Raw genomic sequence first — 16,042 nt, 5'->3', positions numbered from 1 at the left:
GAAGAGTGTCAACTTCCTTTCCTCCCTTGACCCTTTTGCTGTAAAGCAATGGGACTAGCATTATTACTAGTTTACTTTCACTTGCAAGAAACACAGCAAGAAAAATGAATTACCCCACTAGTGTAGCTATAAAGTTGTATGAGGGGTTTTTGCGTTGTGAACAAGTAATAAGTATCACCGGTCCACTTGTTTAGCCCAAAAACGTTGGTAATATATTTGTGGGACATTTTAACTGTAGAGATTTGTGATGCTTGAACTGTTGAACCTAAACGCACAACTGATTGGTAATCAGACACTGAAAGCATGGCCAAATCCAGCAGCCAACGACAACTGCAGCCTTTGATTTAAATCAGCAGCAGGGCTAGCTATCGGCCTAGGCCTCTTGCAGTCCTAGAAGATCGGTTGTTATATCCGAATCAATTCTCTGCGACTCATATCAATCATTTAATGGCCACCGATGTATAGGAAAATCCTTTGTTTTTTTTACCCCTTGAGGGATGAGAGTTGGTGTTCATGCCATACTCATGTACTGTTATCCTGTTACTGTTTAATAAGCCAAAACGCCTTTTGGTATGTGACCACAATCATTTCATTCCCTACTAAGAGGCCCTGCCCCTCCGCATTGTCTACCTATATTGTTTAGAAGAACCAATGCAGTTTTATTGCTCTGCTTATGTTTGGCTCCAAAACCAATTTAAGTAGTCGATAATTTATTGACGAAGTAAATATTTATTATTACAGAAGTTGTTTTCTGCTTCTTTTCTCGTCTTTTGCTAAGGGAAGAAGACTATTGGTTAATTGGGTTAAGGGCGCATGAGCACGAGGTCAACGCGGCCAACTATCACCACAAACAAAAGGGGAAATATATTGATGCCCTTTCAAATCTAGTACTTCTTATTTTGATATCAAGGGTAAACCATCAAAGCCCAAAAGTCCATTTGCTACTCATATTTAATGCATTTTACAGAAATTGTACAAATTCTGCCACCCTAGTAACTCAGTCTCCAATAATGTAATTATTTTTTTCATTTTCACATAAGTATATTACACTTGTAATCATACATCGGATCCTTTTTCAAAAAAAAAAAAAAAAAGATTCTGATCCTCTATATGCAAATTTTTCTTTTCTATAATCAACCCTTGCAATTGGTTCCCAGGGTATCAAAAATTAAATACAAAGCTTGCGAATTAATTATGACAACTAAGATTTTACCTGGCATCACATGGGGTTGAGGCTCACAAGGCAACCTTTTGTAGACCAAATAACTCTTCCAGGTAGAACACAAAAGACTTGGCTTAGTGGCACTAGAACAACAATCCAAATGCAGCTTATCACTGGAAAGTGGAAATTGACAGACCAGTCATTTGACAATGACCCCATCCACTCAGAGGATGCAAACAGCCGCCAGAATGGTCCAAAGCTCTTACCGCACCATGTCTGCCAATCATTCAACTGCCAAAAAATCATGAAAGGAAAAGGGCCCCACCTTTTTTTTCCAGAGTAACTCCTGACCACCTGCTATAATTTTCCTCCTTATGCACTCTAAAAGATGAGTCCCCAGAAGACCCCACAAAACATCTCCAGTTGTACTGCAATATACAAAACCTCAAATGGGACTCCATGGCATGACCGTCTAATTTAGATTTTCAATTTTAACAAATTAAAGAATGGTATCTTTAAACTGGATATTTGATCCAGTTAGATACAACCGGCCACTTCTTGACATCCGGCTGAACTAAAGCACAGGAAAAGAATGTTGACTACAACTATGATTTGATTCCACTATAACACACCTGAGAACCTTGGCCGGCCTGCTAAAGAAAAGGGATGGCTTTGACATCAGATCATAATACATGTATTCCATTCAACACCATGTCCTGATATCGATGTGGATGTACCTTAAACCCAGTTATACACAAACAGGAAATCAACCAAGCATCAATCATTTTAGCCCCATGTCTGAACAGACAAAAGCTTCAAGGTATGTGATGTAACCCTTGTTTTGCCAAAATCAAACAGCAAAATTTGGAAGTCATCTCCTCAATAAGCTAAAGGTGGATTGGTAATCCATAATTTTGGAACGATCTGATCCGTCCATCCCAGCCAGCAGTTACAATTACAAGGCCCCATGCGTTAGCAGAACCAAGTGCACTGTGGCAAGATGTCTTAAGCAACTTGTATTGAGATTTACACATTGCAGAAGATACTACCAATGAGTTTGGCGGAGGAAGCTTTTCCTCTGGCCAGGTTGCAGTACCTTTGGGCAAGGATTCTAAAAAAAATCCATGGCCCAGTGAAAAACGTTCAGAAGATGAGAATGGCAATTTGTGTTGAGAGCTCTCACCCAACTCAGATTGCAATGCCCCAGTATATTCATTGCACCTCCATGAGCTAGAAAAAACCCTTGGTGATGGTGACGTTCCTGATGTCTTGGAGAAAATAGAGTTTCTAGATGTCATCCCACACCAAGGTATTGCAACTGATGCATTGTTCGAGAAAAATCGTTCACAAGACCAGTTGTTCTTTGCTTGGGGTACTGATCTGTCCTGGCTAATGTAGTTCCACACATAGACATTAGAATCCTCACTTGCAGAAACAATGCGCATCCCATCTGAGGTGAATGATGCAGATATCTGGCTCCCTGCATTACGCAGGCCTGTAGATAGAGAAGGCAATTCAAGAGAGAGAACAGAGTCATATAGCTGAGAGTTTAAACCAAATAACAGTGTGTTTAGATTGAGCATAAAGAGTAGAATAAGTGCAGAGTTCGAGAACAGAATATTCTAATTTTATTATCTTTGATCATGATCCATTTTTGTTCTTCAAAATATATTTAGAAATGGTTTCAAATCAGGATACAATGGTAATAATGAATTCTATACCCTCTCCCCTTTCCCAGCCGAACCTTTACTCCTATACTACCTTCAATCCATTTACTCCACTCTCCTTTCCCATCAGACTCCAAAAAGGGGGGGGGGGAAACTTTATATAATAAAAATTTCAAGAAACATTCTCTCAAAACAACTATGAATTTGGTACTTCAAACTTCGATCAATGTTTGCTATATCTCCTTGTTGCATCACTTATTTTCCGTGTCAGTGAATCATTATTCATTAGCACAATTCCAATTAATTACAAATCTACCAAAGTGGCAACGGACTTGGATTTGATATGAATTAAACCAAGCAAACAAGTACCTACCTCGAAATTTGCAAACCACATCAACACCATGGAGGATTCGGACTTGTGAATCAGCAGATGTGACCATCAATTTATCTGGGTCCCCAGGTGAAAACTACAGAAGAAAATCCCTTTCTTTTTAACTTTCAAGTGCTTGGAAGCTCACTTGAGAACATAGATATTTGAAAAGCAGCAAAAAGAAAAACAGATGGAATGGTGAACACCTGAAATCCCGTTATCCTACTGCATGGTGACTTCTTCTTACTCTGTAAACATATTTGAGCATTAAGTTGCAGATGGTTATCTGTTTCATGTAAGCAGACCAGTTAGTGTTTGTCAAAAAAATAACTTTTATAAAGGCATCTATTATAGGTTCAGTAGAGAACATTTGGAGTTTGAACATAAATAATGTAAATCACCAGTCAATACTACCATGCTGCCATCATAAGAGCAAAAAAATACAGGTTAAATAAATTGGAAACAAAAATGAGACAATAAGGTTCCCCTGAAAAGCCAGAGAAGGGATTTGAAAAGGAGAATTCACCAACATTCCCCTTGAAATTGCAACAGTAAATTCTAGTTTATCAATTACCAAATTTAAAGGATACATTTTCAGCCGAGGTTTAATTCATTCAACAAAAATAAAACCAAGTTTCATTAGCAGACAGCAGACAATGTTTTCCTTTGCTCTTGATCTGTGTGGGCCCTCTAAACTTATAAGTTTCTAGACACAGATAGATTGTTTTATAGAAACGAATAAACATCAATCTTTTTAATTTCTTACAGCCAAGCACTATTCTGATGATATCCTCACAACATTCTATTTCAATGTATTGAACATGGTCAAATTTAAGACGAATGTGATAACAGTCAAAGCCACTGCTAAACAAAGAGTAAAGTTTTCCAGATCCTCAAATATATCATATTACATTACCAGAGATATTTTTGAACAATACAAAAGTTTTTCATACAAGGGACTAGGAAAATAAAGATATACCTGAAGCATCATAAAAGCGGCAATTGCCAGTCATTGAACCAATAACTGCACCCTGCAGAGAAAAGGAATTAATGAACTAAAAAATCATTGTATTTAGAGACCTGATTGCTAAATAAATTAGCTAAAGAAAAGCTCCAGCGAACCTTTCCATCAGGACGATAACACACAGCTGTGACAATATCTGTCAAGTCAGTCCAATCAACAACATGGCAACCAGGAATTGCCCAGATGCGCACTTTCCCATCTATGGAACCACTTACGAAGTAATCATCATCCACAGGATTAAACTGAACGCATGTCACTGTATCACAGAGCAATTACCAATAAGTATATCAAACAATTATAATGATACAAATCACAACGTCCAAGGCGATTGCTCACCTTAGTAGACATGCCTATAACAAAAAATAAGATACAATAAACTCGAGCATGGGTTGAACCATATTACCATAATTATTGTGGGAAAATACTTTTTGGCATTGATCATATCCGACTTGCCACAAGCGAACTGTCTTATCAACAGAGGACGATAGAACATGCTGCAATACATAAATTTTAATTACAAACCCAAATAAATTCTAGCAAATTGTTTCATAGCAATTACTGACCTTATTCCTTGACCATGAGAGATCCAGGACCTCACCACAATGCCCATGGAACTCATGGATAGGTTTCTCCGAAATTTGAAAAACTTTACGAGGGAAAATGACACAAGCTGAGTCCGAATTTTTCTTCACACTCTTCAATTTACCTTTTTTCTCTTTGTCCGCATGAAGAGAAACTAATTCGGAAAAGTTATTTTCTGCATAGACATATGAAGGATTGACATCATGAATGTCAGAATTCCCGGATCTTTCAGACTCCACAACCTGCCACACACGCACAATACCATCTTCCCCTGCACTTGCAAGATACTGACCATCCGGGCTAAATTTCATTGTTAAGATTGAACCCTCATGGGCTTGTATATCTTGCCACATATAAAGAGCAGAGAACTCCTTCAACCGTTTCTTGTAAGATCTAACTCGAACCTTTTGAATCCTAGCCTCTAAATTTGGATAACAATCATTGGATATCATTCGAGAAGCGTCAACCTGCCTATCAACAATGCAAGCAACAGCACCTAATCGCCTAAGCCATCCCCTTTTTCCCTGCTTTCTTTCTGGCCCTAAATTGGAAACCTCTTTGAATTCTCGACACATTGCTTGTTGAACTAGAGGGGATAAGCCAAGCCTCCTTTCAAACTCATCAATGGTAAGCAAATGATTAGAACCTACTTCCCGCAGTCTCCTGAACATGCCATCCTGACTAAGTTCATCCACGATGAACTCCGTCCCATCATCCAAATTCTTAATCCTACACGTGAAATTATCATTCAATGCCCCATCTGACAACTCCCTGGCATCACTTGACCAACAAGACATGGAAGACTGACTTGATGAAAAACCATCATCAAAACTTGACGATCCTAAGACCGCTCCACTCGTCTCCATAATTCTATCAGTCTCCACTTCAATTTCATCACAACACATGTTTGAGGGACCTTCCCTGACAGCCTGACCTACACTTAAACCCATCCATTTTAGAAATTTATCACGTCGTTCACGAATGCTGCTGAGGTTCTTAATCCAAATTTCAAATCCAAAGTTAGCCGGCATTGAATTAACAGATGCAGCACACTCAGAATCAGAATTCTCGGGACAATCGGATCCTGAATCAGACACAGAGGTGATGTCTTCACGGGTGTCAAAGAATTGATCTTCCTCTTCACTTAAACTCCCCATCATTAACTCACCAGTTCAACCCATGAAAACTCACCCTCCCACCTAAATTGTCTTCTCACAAAAACCCTAGGCAATGTTCTAACTTCCCTAAAAGGAAAACATGAGAAACACACAAAACATCAAAAACCCACAAAAAGAAGAAAGAAAAAAAAACATAAATTCAGTTCATTTTTAGAACTATAAAACTACTACCCAGAAACCCAGATCCCAGTTAAAACCCACTGAAACTAATAAGATAATATAAAGAGGAACGGCTTTACGCCAAAACTCAAATCTCAAAACAATTGCAAACAACAGATCAGTGCAAAGTGAAAAAGAGCAATTGAGAGGAGACATTAAAATGATAAGACAAATAAGTAAATGATAAACAACTAACTGTGAATGAATAGATAAACAAGAATGGTGTCTTTCTTTTTCTTTTTTTTGATATCAATAAAAAATGCATAAAACAAAGAAAAGAGAAAGAAACAAAAAAGTGATTTAGTGGGTAGGGTTTGGGCACCTGGGGTTTTTGATGAAAAGTCCGTCAAGCCTACGATAACGCTTATTCATATCTCATCATCACCTTGACACCTTCCCGTGGGGAATTCCAGTTCCTTCTCTCTCTCCCTCTTTCTATGGAGAGAACAAAGTGTGCTTTAAAAAACACAAAAATAAATGGAAAGTAGGTTAGTAAAAAAAGGTGGGAAAAAAAAAAGGCGGAAAATCTCGAGAGGAGTGAAAACGGGTGGAACGTGGCCCGAGAAACGAGATTTGGAGAGTCGAGCAGTGTTGCTGAGCTGCCCTGCCCGTACTATTTCCCCTTCTGACTCAGTGACCTTTGCTTTTTCACTGTTTTAATTATAAATTAACCTCTAATTATCACTTCATCACGCCTTTGTTTTAGAGCTTTTTTTTCTTTTCTTCTCAGTTGAATGCCAGAAACCTGCACGTGTGCAATTGCAGCATATAATAATTGTTTGTCATTTTTTGAAAGGGGAGACCTTTTTTTTCTCTTTAAGTAATGAAAATTCAATGTCAAGTCATTATGGATTAATTGGGAAAAAAAGTTAAAATTTATTGCTTGGGCAAAACTGTTAAGTTGAACTGTTTGAATGGTATTTTCTTTGGTTTTACTGTGAATTTAAGTTGTCTTTAATCTTATAAACATTGTACGTGGATTTATGTTTTCCTTTTTTGGCATAGTGCGGCCAGGACAGATAGTGCGGACATGATCTGGTAAGGCAATGGACAATTCCAAGCAGAGGGAGATGAGGAGAGTTGGGGTTCAATTCAATGTAAACACAGCTGTTACAAAAATCTAGGCTGGAAGTTTGGCCTCTGGATTTTCGGCAGAAGATCAGATGAGGCGGCTGTGTGCTTTGTCTGCTGTCGTTGGTACCTCCCCTACTTTTCTTTGTACTTCCTACCAATATAAACTAGCTCTTGGGGCGTTTGTTAACATCTTTATCTTATCTTTATTCAAATTAAAATGGTCAATGACCATAGTTGTAGCTGCTTAAAACGACAATTTCATGACTATACCCTTTTCCCTGTCTTTTCACAAGAAAATCAACTGTAATTCTGTTTTTATCAGTTTTAAATTAAACCCCTTTGCAAAAATAGAAACCAAACTAACCTATGTCGTGTTCCCCCTCTCTGTCAACACAAATTGCATATGATATAATTATTATATACTAATTAAAATCCAGGGGCAAGCAACCTTGTAAGCAACAATAAGTTACCATTTTTTATGTTAAGGTTGCCTCCATCCAGTTAATTAGTTAAAGAAACCTCAAAAGCATGATGCCTTGATGTTCAACAGATTCATTTCCTAATGTGGAAAATTTCATGCAGCTGTCTGCTGTTGAAGCAACAATTAACCCGAATTTCAAGCCCTCAAAAAAAAAAAAAAAGAGAGACTTGAAAAGTACTAAATCTTTGTCTATAAGCCGAAATAAGCATATAAAGAGTACAAGGCATGATTCTTGCACGAGCCTGATATATTGTTGTTTCTCAATAAACAGACCATATTCTTTATTTTCGTTATGGTTTGACTTAATGCCTTTAATTTTCTCGTTGTGACAAATGGTTTTGATGGACCTTATTTTCCTTTTTTAGAATGAAGAACGGAGCCATCCAATTTAGTAAAAAGGGTTACTAGAGATTGATTTTACATAGCATATATAATATGGGGAAAAAAGGAAAGAAAGATACAGTATATTAGTTAATTAATTAATTAACTTTTTTCATAATGCCATGGTTATATTGAAGATATAATTGAGTTAAGTCGAGTCAATGCAGTGCTAGGCCAAACCCAATTTAATAAAAAATTGTCAATAAAACAAGGTCAAGTTTTATGTTTTTTTTTTACTCAAATTTGATTAAAAATTAATTCAATCACTTGAGTTCAACTCAATTAGATTCAATTATCATTAATTTATACAAAAACTTCATACCTTGATTTCAATTTGAATTTGAAAACAAATATAAAAAATTATATTTTTATTTATATATATTAATAAAATTAAACAAAAAATCAATAAAGCTCACAAGTCATATAATATTATAAAATTTGAGTTCAACATGACTCGTTATTCAAATAACTCAAACTCTAACTCGACTTGAAAATAAACAAATTAAATTTAAATATTTATCAAATTCAATTCAAATAATTTACAAATAAACTTGACTCGTTTGTAATTATATTTACAAAATATCTACTATCAAATCTTGATGGAAGGTTTAACAAAGGAGAACTTATATCCATCATTAATCATGTAACCCAAACAGTAATAAATTTTAAGCGTGGGAACAATAATTATATGATTGCTGTTTGAGCGTTTGTTTTTCATTTACAACATTTAGCCTCTAGGCATAGATGCCTAATCAATTCATTACTAGGCACGAGTAATAATTAAGAGGAAAAAGGCAGCAGAATGTTCCTTCGGTTGGTACACTCCATACAATTGACATTGATGTGGCTCGATTTAACATGTAAATCAAAGAAGAAAATTGGTGCAAACACAGCAAACAAACCCAGCCAAGCTTTGAGCAGTACTATATTACCCATTCTTATGTAAGCACAGACCCACACTTCCTATGGTTTTTTTTTTTTTTTGTAAAGTTAAATTTTCTGTTTGCCTTCGTCCATAATATTTGCCCCAAAAATCTTTAGTCATCATCACACCATCCATGTTCAATTTCGAACTCAACCGACCTTCTTGTCCCACCTGAAAATCTAGAGAGTTCGAATAATATATATATATATATATATAATAACTTGCATGTCATGTCCACATTTTATTTATATTTTCAGCTATTGGGTTTCATAAGAATAATATTAATGGTTGGTTGGCATTTGATTTAAAGCCCTCCTTCCACACTACCACCTAATTTATTTCCCCTTTAATTACTTATATTTTCATGTCTCGTGCTGCCCCATGCTTAACCCCACTAGACATAATAACATTCCTACTACTACCCACCTAATTTGACAATGAATCTCTATTCTTTATTAAACGTACTTTACTTCCCATAATTCTGCAATAATATCAGTTATGTGCATGTCACGCATGTTCATTTAGACTTTATTATTATACGGCAACAAAAGCTACACACTGGCCAAAAACATTTGTCTATGCTTAAAAAATTATTCTATTTTTTTCCATGCGTTTATTATTCCTTATGCCCCAACATAACTCTTCGAAACTGAGAATTCCAGATGCTTCCTTTGAGAAAAACAATGGGTTCTTGGTAAGTATAAAGAAAAGAAAAAGTTAGACAGTTGAGTGGACCCTGCAGTCCCACAGTCCTGATTATGCCAAATGGGTGCCGTAGATTTTCTCCTTAGCCAAAAAATCATGCTGCCCAATTGAATGTCAGAGTTTAGGGCCTGTTATCCAATCTTTGTGGCTGTGGATTGTATGAATTATTTAACGTACCCTTTTTTCATTCTTTTCTTTTTTTGCCCCTTTTCAGATGTATCTAGTTGTTTCACGTCTAATCAACCCGAAGGATTCAACTGTTTCGATCCCTTTTTTTGGCTACATGAAACTAAGAAAGAACATTTATTCTACTGTTATTATTACTGGAGGAGCGTTGCCATGGCATTGCATGGCATTGCAGGCGACATGTTACAAAAGGTGATGCGATGGTGTGGAACCCAGCATGGGAGGAAACTTTTACTTTTTTGAGAATTGTTTCAGCTTACAACAAGTGGCTACACAACCCCACATTTCTTTTTCAATGACGTATTTGCTGCGTAATTTGGGTTAGGGTTCGAACTCATGTCATTCACTTAGTTGAGAAAAGCTTGAGATCAATGATTTTTATTTATTTGTTAGTTTCTAGACAGTTTTGTACAAAGATAATGATTGTGCTGAGAGTTGCAACATTGAACTGTAGTACTTTGATGTTATATCTCGAAGTGATGTCCATGACAGACATGGAATCATCCGTATGTGCATAGACTACTCAGAAAATTTTGTAGTATCAGTAATAGATTTGGCAAGCTATTTCCTCGGGCAAAACAACTTGGACCATTTCTCCATGGCAAGATGTGACAAAAATTGGGAGGCCATGAGATGACTAGGAATCTACTGCTGAAAACCTGCTCATGGGGATTTTTCTAAGCAACCCCAGACGTGATACGCAGTAACTCATTGTTTCTTTTAATCCCAACAATTTTAGCTGTCACGAGAAAATTGTTACTATTGTAAATCACGTTAAATAATTTATTTTTAAACAGATGTCCTGATCTCTTGAGAAGATTTTTCTTTCTGATCATGTTAATTGTTTGGGTCTTTCCCTTTCCTCTCGTTTGCTATTCCCTCCTCCATTTTTTGTATTATGAAAAGCCAAAATCTCTTTTGTATCATCTTTTATTTAGGGTGAATAAGATTTACCAATTAGCAAAAAGAAAATAAAAAAGCAATCATAGACGTGAAACTACTTGTTTATTTGAAGCATGTAACTTTTTTTTTTTTTCTGTTTTTTACCATGAGATTCATATGCATAATAATCTTGAAGAAGATCTATCCCTCTAGTTATTTCCTAGAATCTAGTGGCCACCGACATGATCTTCAGACAGCAGTGCGCCAATCACCAAAGGCACGTGCAGAGGAGTTGTTTGAACCCAATATTCATTTTATCCAAAAAGATGATGAGCAGAATATCACTTTGCAACTAGCAATAGAACAACTTTGAATTGTTATCAGCGAGCATTGAATGCGGCATTGAAGCCCAGTAAAGATACAGCCGACCAGAATGAGTGGATCAAAATTCATGTTAGATCCTAAGCTCCACCGTGGAATCGAGGAAGTTATAATCTATTAACCTCGACATGGCTGGCCAAAGATAATAAAAAGACATGACTATACTTCACTGCAATTTGTCATAGCACTTGTCACGGGCACGTAAGTTGAATCAAGCAATGGTATAGAGTTGGTGTGCTGACACCCCGGGTTTCTATAAGATGCCAAAGTACGGAAATTAACAAGATTTCGCTTTGCATAAGACGCCAGGGCATGCCGGGCCAGCGAGCGAGGCCTAGCACTTTTCACAATTTATCTTCTCGGCTGCATTTGCTCTGCCCAGTTAGGCAGAAATGAGTGCTGGTGAGTTCATCTCAGCATAATGGGAGAGAGAGAGACGAGGGGAAAATTAGGCCCAAACAATTACATGTTCAGTATGACTCTTGGCAGAGCCAAAACTGGCTAGGCAAGTGGGGGCAGATGGCTTGCGCCAACAAAGGAATTACTTTTAGAACGCCTGTTGCGTAGCTCAATTAAATCTCACACTTTATCACATTTCTAACCATTGCATTCTAAAATGAAATTTGAATGATTCTACCTACATTTTGCTAAACTGGCATATATGAACAATTCATATTATTCAAGTTAATTTTGTAAGTGCTACTCATTTTGCTAAAAAAATTATCATGACAAATATAAATTGTTAACAAGTAAGTAACACATCCGAACTTCATTTTGGATTCAATTCATCTTTTTTCTTCTTCTTTCTCGAATAAGAAGATTGGTTCAAGAGAAATGGAATAACGAAGAGACAAGGCTAGAAACCAGGACTAGCCTTAATACCATAGTCTAAAATCTGCTTTATGTAAACAAGAAAAAAACCTACAGGAATAAGGAAAGGGCAAATGTTAAGATCAGAACAAAAATATAGCTTACAGACCTAAACATATGCTTGGTTGGGAAAATGTAATAACCATTTTTTTCTTATTCTTATTTTTTAGATAAAGGTGCAATTGGTTTAATGGAATGACTATTTTTCGGAATAACCATTTCAAGAGAAGCCTAAATAGCCATTATCAAAGCCTCCTCAGTAGTGGCTATTCCAAATTATTGGTAATAAAAAAATAAGTTGATTAGACAAATATATCATGTTACAATTAAAAAAATTACTTTATAAAAAAAATACTAAACTTATTTTTCTCTCTCTCTTCCTCACTCCTTTTCTCTCTAAAGCACAAAAGGCACAAAATTTTTTACTTCATTTAAAAAAAAAGAAAATATTTAAATATTATTTAATATAGTAATATTATTTAACTATAATGAATATTATAAAGCATCTTATTCAATATTATTATTTGAATATAATAAATGTGATAAAGAATATTATTTAGTATTATTTAAATTTAATAAATAATATATTTTATCTTTTAAAATTATATATTATTTAATTATAATAAAAAGGTTTAATTATCTTCTAATCCAAAATATTATTAAATTATAATAAAAATATGTTTGTATTTTGGTGAAAATATTGTTTAATTATATTAAAAGTTATTTTGATTTTGTTACTTAGAATATTTTTATCTCTTAACAAAATAAATTTTTAATTTTAATCAAGAGTATTTTTTTCCTATCATAGTATTTTTTTAATTAAAAAGTCTTTAAATTTAATAAAATGTATTTTTATTATTTATTTATTATTTTTAAAATTATTCCTACCAACTAAACAATGGAATAAATAATAATAATAATTTTTATCTTATTCCATTCTCATGAATCAATCTACATAATAATTATTTTTTTCTATTTCATTTTTATAAAATAATTATTTTATTTTTTTTAGTGAATCAAGCATGTTATATGAGTACATCGCTAGTAACTAAAATAGGAAAGATTTTATCGTGCATCATTGGATTCAATTACTCGAGAGAAATATCATTGAAACTGGCCGAGCACAAATCTCATGGCTTGGGCTCACAACAAGATATCTTTCGAAATGGACCACTCTCGAAGGTGCAAACTCAAGTCCGACCGTTGGGAGGCGCCCTCACCGCCATTGTAACTATGTTGGGCTTTAGTTGGATCACCCTAAGTAGAGTAGAGCCTGAAAGGAACCCACACCGACTTACTTGCGTTTCGGGGGCTTTCACAAATGAGGTTTTCTTGCAAAAAATTTAAAATATATATATTTTAATTTTTAATTATAATTTTATTTAAATTTATTAATTTTTGAAATATACAATTTACCTCAAAAAAATATTTTCAATTAAACATATAAATTTAATTATTAATCAATCATTAATATTTATATTAATTTGATGATACGATAATATTAAAAAGATAATTTTATGTTTTATTAATTTTAAAATTTATTCTTACATAAATTATAATTATTAAAATTTTTTTTTCTCTTTTAATGGAGTGATGCTTCCCGAGGAGCACTTGTAATGGAGTGGTCGGCCGGGAAATGTAAGCATTGCCAATTAGCCACATTTTTTGAGAGAACAAAAAAAAAATGAGAGAAAGAAAAAAAGTACTTTAATTTTTTTATATTTTTTATTAACAATATTTACTTTTTTAAGTTTTATTGTCAATTTTAAAATTTAATGAACTCATATAAAATTACAAGTAAAAGTTAAAAATGAGAATATTTTATATATAAAAAATAAAGATACTGATACTTTGTCGGTGGATGTGATGTTGACAATTGAAAAAGAACTCCTATGAAAGACTTATCTCTTACTTCTGTCCAAAATTATAGATCCGATCAGGATCAATTAATTCAGGTCGAAACAAAGCACACATCTGCCTTTCTGGTTACCTAAACATCACATTTTCTTTCTTCCCATTTAACAACATATATACATATCGATATCGATAGTCTGTGGTCCATATTCTTATTTCTATCAGAATCATTGTCTATTTTTATGATGAATGTTTGATATGCAAACGAAAAATTTTCACAAATTCCTTCTGCGTTTACACATGCTTTACAATCGAATACTGTTTCACACAAGTCTTTTTGTTCGTTAGGGAGGGAACCGCCATGCAAAAGCCTGATGAGGGCCTAAAATGGAAGTTACAAGTACAACCAAGGCCTGATTGGTTGCAAGGCTTCAGGCTTAAGTCATTGAAAACCTTTACCTGGCTCATTTGTGTGATAACTTTCGATTAAGACCGAAATGAAAAGGATTGTCGAAGCTGGACCCAAAATTTGAATCCAAACTTCAAATCCTTTTAATGCTAAACCTATGGTTAAAGACTTAAAGCTTACTGGTCTACAAGCCTATCTAGGTTGCTGCATCACCCTATATTATAGGTATAGATTTACAGTTTAAATTCATATAGTCGAAATAAAAGAATCCAACCTAGGACATGCAAATTTATACACCTTTTTCCAAATTAAATCACTTTATTGGTCGTCTAGTGTGTGAGAGAAAAAGAAAGCAACCATTACTGAGATTTTGAATCATTGGAGAAAAAGTTCAATAAAACATACTATCGGTTACTATGTAATACTCATGAGGTAAAAGCAATGGGCCTTCCTTGTTGACTTACTTTTAGTTTTAAGGAAAACAACCAGAACTGGTACTTTAATGGATGGTTCTAATTTCTCTTCTTCTTTTTTCTTTTCTTTCAGTTTATTGTCCGGGACCTGCCCAAATCATTTTGGCGCGGCCTTTCATCGGAATTGGGCCCCCAATTCCTCCCAGGCAAATCATCACCCAAGAGCGTCACCATGCATTTTGGTCAAGAGTGTGTGTAGCCACAGTATCCAAAAAGCTCGAAACACTATGAACATCTAGTTCAAAAGTGTTGCGAGTGGTTATACTTCAACCACTGAGCGGCTTCAAGGCGAAAAAGCTTTAAAGTAGCCTAAATAGGTTCCTTCCATGACAAAAAAAAATATTTGATGAGATAATAAATCCTAATACTTCATTAATCAAGTATTATTTTTAAAAAATAAAAAATTAATAAGATCTCAAAATGATATTAAATTTTAATAGTAACTTCTTATTTTTTTTCAAAATAATTTTATTAATGAGATATCAAAATTTGATAGTCTAGTATTATATAGAAATTATATATTATTGAGATATCAAAATTTAATAATTTGATAATATATAAAAATTATTCATTATTAATACATCAAATTTCGGAATAGATTCAATTAACGATATTGGAAAAGAGGCCGAATGACGTGTAGAGCACCAGATGAATGTGTTAAACGTTGAAATGGTTCAAATGAAGCCATCGACCTTGAACCTGTGGACACGAGAATAATTTTTATTAGCTTAACCCACCAAAGCATCTGTGTGTTGAAGCGGTACGCTTACCATTCCGTTCCCTGTGTCTGTTTTCTTTGAAACTAGAAGGTGCTTTACCTATTTGATAGTTGGTTCGTACACACAAAATTTTATCTTTTCTAGGAGACATAAAAAGGTTTCTTTATAATTGCGTAGAAAGAACACTTTTTCCAACAGCAATTGAATGACTTTGCATCATTTTGTTCCAAGAAAAATGAAATTAAAGTGTTGGCTAAAATTGAAATTCAAAGACAAAGATTCTGCTTTTGGACGTCCAATGAAAATTTGATGATTATTAAAGATAATTTGAATACTTTTGTACATATACAAGTTGACACCCGTAAATGTTAGCTTTTTTTAATTTTGATAAATTCAGTTGTTTTGTAATTTGTTTGGACTTATCCTACTCTTTTATTCAACACTGTGTAATTTGATAAGTTTAACGCGTTAATGAACAATTAAAACTGTTTTACTCACACGTCTCATCTACGGAAAGCCATGATTATTTCTCATTAATTAAGTGGAGTCATGTGTAGGGA

At 34.5% G+C, this 16,042-nt stretch overlaps 1 protein-coding gene across 1 annotated transcript; it reads right to left on the bottom strand.

The window, feature by feature from the left end:
• Positions 1 to 912: 912 nt before the first annotated feature.
• Positions 913 to 6,773, bottom strand: LOC18613947 (uncharacterized). The gene is made up of 8 exons (XM_007051439.3): positions 6,465 to 6,773; positions 4,787 to 6,049; positions 4,627 to 4,717; positions 4,322 to 4,479; positions 4,179 to 4,230; positions 3,406 to 3,485; positions 3,203 to 3,296; positions 913 to 2,657 (listed from the first exon to the last, which is right to left on the bottom strand). Exons 2-8 carry the CDS (start codon positions 5,963 to 5,965, stop codon positions 2,050 to 2,052), a joined length of 2,262 nt encoding a protein of 753 aa, XP_007051501.3. The 5' UTR covers positions 5,966 to 6,049; positions 6,465 to 6,773; the 3' UTR covers positions 913 to 2,049.
• Positions 6,774 to 16,042: the final 9,269 nt, after the last annotated feature.

Source organism: Theobroma cacao, chromosome 1 (assembly GCF_053813885.1).
Source record: "Theobroma cacao isolate CCN51 chromosome 1, ASM5381388v1, whole genome shotgun sequence".
Taxonomy (NCBI): domain Eukaryota; kingdom Viridiplantae; phylum Streptophyta; class Magnoliopsida; order Malvales; family Malvaceae; genus Theobroma; species Theobroma cacao.
Note: the sequence above shows the minus strand (reverse complement) of the source record. Positions and strands in the feature narration are given on the sequence as shown.

Coding starts and splice junctions, on each gene's coding strand:
- LOC18613947 (XM_007051439.3), bottom strand. CDS start 5,965: ATGATGGGGAGTTTAAGTGAAGAGGAAGATCAATTCTTTGACACCCGT. Junction 4,231..4,321: donor GTTATCGTCCTGATGGAAAG/GTTCGCTGGAGC, acceptor TTTTCTCTGCAG/GGTGCAGTTATTGGTTCAAT. Junction 3,297..3,405: donor GTAGGATAACGGGATTTCAG/GTGTTCACCATT, acceptor TTTCTTCTGTAG/TTTTCACCTGGGGACCCAGA.